An 8,540-nucleotide genomic window follows, 5' to 3' on the forward strand; every position below is an offset into this window, starting at 1 on the left:
AGGGTGGAATATTCTAGTCATTCATATACATTCCATCAACAGGAACAGACATATTTCTAAAAATATCAGACTAGTATTAGACATACTTGACTACTCAGACCTAATAACTGAGGATAGCTTCATATTATTTTTTGATTTTTATAAAGCTTTTGACACGGTAGAGCATCCGTTCCTCTTCCACTCCCTTGAGAAATTTGTCTTTGGGGATTTCTTTCTGTAAGGCCATTAAGACTCTCTATACAGATGGTAACAGCTCTATCAAATTTAAATATGGCACCTCACCTAGATTTGAGTTAAAGAGAGGAATTAGGCAAGGCTGTCCTCTCTGTATATGTTTTATTTATCACCCAACTTCTTACAAATTCTTTAAATAATAGTCCTGTACAATGTATTTCCATTGCTGGTAAAGATAAGCCAGCTGGCTGACGATACACTTTTTCTGAAAGACGCTAACCAAATTCCCATATCGATCAATGTGACACAATCCTTTTCCAAAGTGTCTGGTCTATATCTTAAGATGGTGTACCATCTTCCCCAGGGATTTAGGGGGTTCAGAACATGCACTCTAATTTTTTATTTCACCTTTATTTAACCAGGTAGGCCAGTTGAGAACAAGTTCTCATTTACAACTGCGACCTGGCCAAGATAAAGCAAAGCAGTTCGACACAAACAACACAGAGTTACACATGGAATAAACAAACATAGTCAGTGACTGGATGGTTGTTGCCAGATAGAATGACACTGGAAAACAGCAGATCCAGATGTGAAAAAGACATCTTTATTGTTATGGTAGGATCCTGTACGATCTAAACAGAAGAGGCGCTTATGGTAAAAAGTCAACTTTGTGTGTGTTTTTGATCATTTTCCCACATCTACTGAGAGACACTGTTCAACCGGAACTGCCACCCAACCCAGAAATAATTATATTTATATAAACTTTATACAAACCAAGTCAGTAGACATATCACACACCCTGAATGAACATTCAGCTCTGCAACTTTGGGTTCTTATTTACACATGGCATCCAACTCAAACTGCATAGCCCAGATGTGTAAATGTAGGGTTTCATGAGAATTTTCAAAGGTCCATGTTACAGATTAAAATGTTATTGTGCCACTCTTGAATGTACAGTGCAACACATACAGAAACATGGGTGAATGAAAGTTACTGACATACATTACTGGCTTGGATTGGAAGTTGTACATTTTTTGAGTCTAGGTCCTCCTTAACTAGTTAGCTACACTCACAGAGAAGATACATTAATTACAATACAGATGTACCATGTGAATTAAATTGCACAATAACAACAGGCCCTCTTCTTCACCCTCTGGGCTCTGTGGGTTCCTATAGGACAGTGTTTCTCAGTCTCCCTTCATTCCAGGTCAGTAGGCTACCATCATGGAAGTCGGAGTTAAACACAGAGGCCCGGTGGCGATGAGTTCTGCCTTATGCAACCAGTCCTCCACGTTTGCTAAATTACTTTGTTCCATCTCTCAAACAGAGACCTGCAAAAGAACGGGGGAATTGACATATTACAGCCAACTAGAGACAGAAACACTGAGCTTGGTCAAGTACAGCACACTATGGCAAAGGTCTGTGTTACAATTGAGGCAATTTGGTGGAAGAAGCAGATGATTCACATGGGTAAGTTGTTACATAAACGTGAAATGAATCAGTGCTCCGTCATGCTGAGAATCCATCAGACATTTTCTAATGGGTTACCGATATCATCTCAAACAGTCATACTGTTTTTAGGTTGAGACTCACCTCTCTGTGTGTCCCCTTGCACTCCCCCTTTGGCTCCCACGGGGCCTCTAGATTGTTCCGTTTGCCTTGAGTTTGGCAACCAAGTCATCCACAGTCTCCACCTTCACTCCGGCCAGTCTCGTTGGGGGCTCGTCCACCATTAACACCTCCACCCGCGACACCATGTCCACCCCCAGGTCCGCTGGCTTCATGTTGGCTATCTTCTTCTTCTTGGCTTTCTGGTAGGTGGAGGGAGAAGGAGTTGAGAAATTAAAGTGCGGTGTGTGTGTGTACACTGTGAGGAAATGTACATTGTGTGTATTACCATGATGTTGGGCAGGGTGGCGTATCTGGGGGTGTTGAGTCGAAGGTCTGCTGTGAGGACGGCTGGCATGCTGATTTTGATGGTCTCTAGACCACCATCGATTTCCCTCACCACCTTCACCTTTTCCCCATCGATGGTCACCTCAGAGGCAAATGTGCCCTGCAAGAATGGAAGGTCGTACATTTAGTGGATGTCATAATCTACATTGAGATGAAATATTATTTGAAAATATCAAATCAATTTAAATGGAAAGAAGGCTTTGTTTTTGCTACCTGACAATTGTAAACCTGTTGTAGGCCACGAGGCAATCCAAGTGTGACATCTGGTGGTTTAACCATGTAAATACACCCTAATTTTGCCCTTTATTTGGCCTTTGGTCTACTTTTCAGTGCAGACTGTGTTGACTGTAGTGACATAATCTAAAGCTTGCTAGCTCAGCTGTTCCCTTCACCTGACATTAAGTCGATATGCTTATAAAGACCATGAGAAAAGGTCCTGTTCCGGACAGAAATTGTATCCAATTCAGCAGTTAACAGTAAACAAGCCCTCTATGCTTTGAGATCTGTTTAGTGATTCCTGCTGAGAACAAGGATTACAACAAGAAGAAACCACTACTGACCTGTGGCCAGTCTAACAAGGCTGCTGTCATCTGACCCGTCTGGTTACAGTCATCGTCAATGGCCTGTCAAAAAATACCAACACAATCAGTGAGCATTACATGAGATGATGAGGTTCGATTTCAAAGTCAACGGGCATTGGTGTGGCAGTGTCACAATCTATTGCATCGGATGACCTGTTTGCCCAGGATGACGAGTGAGGCCTCCTCCTTCTTGGCCAGGGCAGCAAAGATCTTGGAGATCTGCAGGGGTCCCATGGCCTCGTAGTCTTTTCCTGAGACCTCCACGTGGATGCCGCGGTCACACCCCATGGCCAGTGCAGTACGGATGGTCTCCTACACACACACACACACACACACACACACACAATACAAACGCTTAAGCGGTAGGGTTCTCAAAATTATATAAGAACACCATCTGAGAACAATGACAGAATAATACACTCATTAGCACAGTCAAGTTGGAGGTGACCATCTGCAGAATCCTTCTTACAATAGAATGAAAACATACTCATGACCGCTATCCTAATGAAGAAACAAGATCCAAAGCGTCCCTCCAAATGTTAGCTATTGAAGGCCTGTGAAGGAGGATGTAGCCTAATGCTACAGAACGTTTCGGACAGAAATGAAGCCTAAAGCTACAGGACGTAAAGATAGAAATGAATAGAGTAGAGTAGAACAGATATGTATAATGTCATGTAGAATAAGGAAAATGTTGTTGCGTCGTTGAGTCCGCCCGTCTTCAAAATGGCGTCGCCAGGCCAGAGCACCACGTCACTCTTACCGTTACTTGCGTGGGCCCACAGCTGACAGCCACCACCTCTTTGATGAACTTCTTCTCCTTGAGTTTGACAGCCTCCTCCACGGCGATCTCACAGAAGGGGTTCATGGAGTGCTTGACGCCATCTGTCACCACCCCGCTGTGATCGGGCTTCACACGGATCTAAGGGAGAGAGCAGGGTTGTCTTCATTAGGCACCAAACAGAAGAAAAAAACAGACTGAAACACAGTGGGACTACCGGAACTCCAATAAGAAATGCTAATTCAGTTTCAAAGAGCTTTGCGATGGTATGCCCTACTGAACATAAGTGACTACTGAATAGTCACTCAGAAGGGTCAGAGAAAGACAGACAAACAACTAAACAGACAAAGGCAGGGGCTGGAGACATGAAGTGCATGCCGTCAATGTGCCAGAGTTGAGTGTGTGGACACTGTGCAGTCTTGGGCACTTATAAATAGTTGCTGTGGGCTCAATGTAGGTGTGCTCTGAGCTTTCCAATTTAATTTGTGAGGCAGTCAAACCAATTCCGGAACACTTTTGAAAGCCTACCACTAACCCAATAGTATTTTACAGGCCATTGTAATTAAACCTTTTAAAACGCCAAAATTCTGTCAATAAGCCCATCTCATATACATTAGTCACCTCATAATACATGACTGGCAAAGACTGTCTCTCTCTCATCACATCCCTTCCTCTGGCTGATAAGAGTTGGGGCAGCATATGGGACAGGGAAGGGTACAAACATAGCTTAACGGAGTGCATGGAGAGACTGCTACAGGAATCTAGTTGGGTGCAGCTGAAGCAAGAGTGCTCAGACTGTAGTATGAAATAACTGGTAATAGATATGGTGCTAGGCTTCCTTTACAAAAAAATATATATATTTTACCTTGGAACTATCTGATAGGACTGGCTTGGATAGTGATAGCCTGCTATCTAACTGTTCTGATGCTGTGACACCTAGTTGATTATATGTTTTTAAATCATTGTGATGAAGCCTGAATGAGGATTATACATGTAGCTTAACATGTGCAATACGAATCAGCAGCAATACATCATCAGCTTTCTTTTAAAATTTTGACAGTCGATCATCGATTTACCAATTCTAGAAGTAGCAAACTCTAGACAAATTAACCTTAACTGTTACCTAGATAACCCTGTAATGACCTTGGTATTTTCATTGCAGTTATGGTTGTTAGTTGAACAGACTTGACATTCAAACAATGAACGCTAGCTTGCTAAACTAACCCTTCATCCATCTACCCACCTTACGTTAGCTAGCTACCATAGCCATAGGAAGTCTCGAATGGAAATTCTGCACGTGAAATGTTGAATTGCTTTTAAATACAAGACAGTGGGGAAGTAGCTACCTTGACAGCATAGTCAATTACACGTTTAACTCCAACAAGAACCCGCGACATTGTTAGCGATTCTTCGGTTCAGCAATGAACAGTAGCTAGTTACCGAGTCACCACAACGAACCTTCACCCAAGAAGCAGGAGACTAGTAATTCTGCAAGCAGCACAAATGATAACGTCACAAAGTATGGTAATGATGAAACCTTTCAAATAAAAGCACGTATTTCAAAACGTTGCAATGTGAATAACTCATTCAAAACAGATTGAATTGCAATCAATAGCCACTTCTATTGTGACAACAAGAAAATGCAATGACTAATTTATGAAAACATATCCCAAATATGTTTTTAAATGATTTCTATTTAGACCAATAATGGAAAAAACACAAAACTGACACTGGTATTTTTTTACATTTATTTTACTAGGCAAGTCAGTTAAGAAGAAATTCTTATTTTCAATGACGGCCTGGGAACAGTGGGTTAACTGCCTTTTCAGGGGCAGAACGACAGATTTGTACCTTGTCAGCTCGGGGGTTTGAACTTGCAACCTTCACAGTTGCTAGTCCAACACTCTAACCACTAGGCTACCCTGCTGCCCTCCCCAATAGCAAGACACTGTAATAGACTGTACATGGGTTACATATTGGCTCATAGAGATACTTTTTTTTACCCGTTTCAGTTAAAGTGGGGTGAGAAATCCTCAGTAGGGTCTCTACTAAGCAGATATTATGCTTTGTTTTGGAGTGGGACTGTGTTGTAAATACCCAGCAGGACTTCATTCTCAGCCAGCAGCAGTCCCCTGAAAAACCACACATATTTGGTTAGTAGAGACCATACTGAGTATTTCCCACCCCCCTTTAGTTGAGACAGGTAGACAAGTTCTCTCTCTACAAGCCAATAAGTATCCCATATACCGTGTATTGCTTTGCAGTGAAATGAGTGGGTGAAGTAAGGAGTCACTCTGTATTAAACCAGTTGCCCAGCACAAGACCCATTCAAGTTTTGCAGACTCTATTGAGGATTTCCAATAAGATATGATTGTATTTTATTAAAAGTGTATTTCTTTAAATATATATAGCCTACACAATAGCTTTCAACATACTGGTATAAATAATCCAATATTACAAATAAAATACGTCAAATTATCAATCATTTTTTTCAGAGTGGGTTGCAATGCTGTGAAAAACATTTGTACTGCACTAGTGCTAAAGAAAAATCGAAGTTTAGTATGTCTTTGCAGTGGGACTGTTATTTTGAAAAAGAAAACCCACGATCGTACTGCCAGCATAATATCCTGCTGATAGGAGAACGGTAACGCACGAAAGGTCGGAACGATTTTCGTGATTCCGTTGAAAGAAAGAAGGCGGGTCTAAACGAGACCGCCCATTGTTGGAACCAATTAAATTATGTGAACATGAAGACTGTCAGCAAAAGTGACCCGTAACCAATCACAGAGAACAAGCTGGTGCTCCTGCTATTTCAGTTGGACACAAAGCCCAGGAAATGTGTTCCGCTCTTCGGTCAACTAGGGTAAAGTTCATTGTGTAATTAAAGGAGTAGCTAATCTTTATAAACTGCTTATGTGAGGTGAAAACAAATATTTATGTAGAAAAATTAAATGTATTTTCACCAAATACAACCTTACCATGAAATGCTTACAAGGCCCCTTAACCAACAATGCAATAAGTGCATTGACAACATCATCCCCACAGTGACCTTAAGTACATATCCCAACCAGAAGCCATGGATTACAGGCAGCATCTGCACCGAGCTAAAGGCTAGAGCTGCCGCTTTCAAGGAGCGGGACACTAATCCGGATGCATATAAGAAATCCCGCTATGCCCTCAGACGAAACATCAAACAGGCAAATCATCAATACAGGACTAAGATTGAATCCTACTACACTGGCTCTGATGCTCGTCTGATGTGGCACTGCTTGCAAACTATTACGAACTATAAAGGGAAACCCAGCCGCGAGCTGCCCAGTGACGCAAGCCTACCGGATGAGCTAAATGCGAGGCAAGCAACACTGAAGCATGGATGAGAGCACCAGCTGTTCCGGACAAGTGTGTAATCATGCTCTCCGTAGCCAATGTGAGCAAGACCTTTAAACAAGTCAACATTCACAAGGCCGTAGAGCCAGACGGATTACCAGGATGTGTACTCAGAGCATGCGCAAAATCACTGGCAAGTGTCTTCACTGACATTTTAACATCTCCCTGACTGAGTCTGTAATATCTACATGTTTCAAGCAGACCCCCATAATCCCTGTGCCCAAGAAAGTGAAGGTAACCTGCCTAAATGACTACCACCCCGTAAAACTCACGTCTGTAGCCATGAAGTGCTTTGAATGCCTGGTCCTGACTCACATCAACACCATCATCCCGAAAAACCCTAGACGCACGGCAATTCGCATACCGCACCAACAGATCCACAGATGACGTAATCTCAATCGCATTCCTTTCCCACCTGGACAAAAGGAACATGTATGTGAGAATGCTGTTCATTGACTACAGCTCAGCGTTCAACACCAAAGTGCCCACAAAGCTCATCACTAAGCTAAGGAACCTGGGACTAAACACCCCCCAATGCCACTGGATCCTGTACTTCCTGACAGGCTGCCCCCAGGTGGTAAGGGTAGGCAACAACACATATGCCACGCTGATCCTCAACACTGGGGCCCCTCAGAGGTGCTTGCTTAGTCTCCTCCTGTACTCCCTGTTCATCCATGACTGTGTGGCCAAGCACGACTCCAACACCATAATTAAGTTTGCTGACGAGACAACAGTGATAGGCCTGATCACTGACAACGATGAGACAGCCTACAGGGAGGAGGTCAGAGACCAGGCAGTCTGGTGCCAGGACAACCTCTCCCTCAATGTGAGCAAGACAAAGGAGCTGATTGTGGACTTGAGGAAAATAAGGGCTGAACAGGCCCCCATTAATGACGGGGCTCCAGTCGAGCGGAGTTTCAAGTTCCTTGGTGTCCACATCATCAACAAACTATCATGGTCTAAACACACCAAGAGAGTTGTGAAGAGGGCACGACAACACCTTTTCCCCCTCAGGAGACTGAAAAGATTTGGCATGGGTCCCCTGAGCCACGAAGAGTTCTACAGCTGCACCATTGAGAACATCCTGCCCGGTTGCATCACCGTCTGGTATGGCACCTGCTTGGCATCCAACCATAAGGCGCTACAGAGGGTAGTGCGTACGGCTCAGGACATCACTGGGGCCAAGCTTTTTGCCATCCAGGCCTTCCGTCAGAGGAAGGCCCCAAAAATTCCAGTCACCCAAGTCACAGACTGTTTTCTCTGAAACCGGTACCGGAGCACCAAGTCTAAATCCAAAAGGCTCCTTAACAGTTTCTACCCCCAAGCCATAAGACTGCTGAACGATTAATCAAATGGCCACCTGGACTATTTACATTGAACGTCCTCTGTCAACTGCGTTTATTTTCAGCAAACTTAACATGTGTAAATATTTGTATGAACATAACAAGATTCAACAACTGAGACATAAACTAAACAAGTTCCACAGACATGTGACTAACAGAAAAGCTATAATGTGTCCCTGTACAAAGTGGGGTGAAAATCAAAAGTAACAGTCAGCATCTGGTGTGGCCACCAGCTGCATCAAGTACTGCAATGCATGTCCTCCTCATGGACTGCACCAGATTTGCCAGATCTTGCTGTGAGATGTTACCCCACTCTACCAC

General features: G+C 43.3%; 1 protein-coding gene across 2 annotated transcripts; it reads right to left on the minus strand.

Annotated features, from left to right (window-relative positions):
• Window positions 1–756: 756 nt before the first annotated feature.
• Window positions 757–4,992, minus strand: etfb (electron transfer flavoprotein subunit beta). Of its 2 annotated transcripts, none has more exons than XM_024397970.2 (7): window positions 4,836–4,992; window positions 3,472–3,630; window positions 2,865–3,023; window positions 2,691–2,753; window positions 2,072–2,230; window positions 1,768–1,985; window positions 757–1,505 (listed from the first exon to the last, which is right to left on the minus strand). In XM_024397970.2, exons 1-6 carry the CDS (start codon window positions 4,884–4,886, stop codon window positions 1,815–1,817), a joined length of 762 nt encoding a protein of 253 aa, XP_024253738.1. In that variant the 5' UTR covers window positions 4,887–4,992; the 3' UTR covers window positions 757–1,505; window positions 1,768–1,814. The 2 variants fall into 2 exon arrangements, with proteins under 2 accessions (XP_024253738.1, XP_024253747.1); XM_024397979.2 differs by having other exon boundaries at window positions 4,733–4,946.
• Window positions 4,993–8,540: the final 3,548 nt, after the last annotated feature.

This window comes from Oncorhynchus tshawytscha, linkage group LG03, assembly GCF_018296145.1.
Source record: "Oncorhynchus tshawytscha isolate Ot180627B linkage group LG03, Otsh_v2.0, whole genome shotgun sequence".
Taxonomy (NCBI): Eukaryota; Metazoa; Chordata; class Actinopteri; order Salmoniformes; family Salmonidae; genus Oncorhynchus; species Oncorhynchus tshawytscha.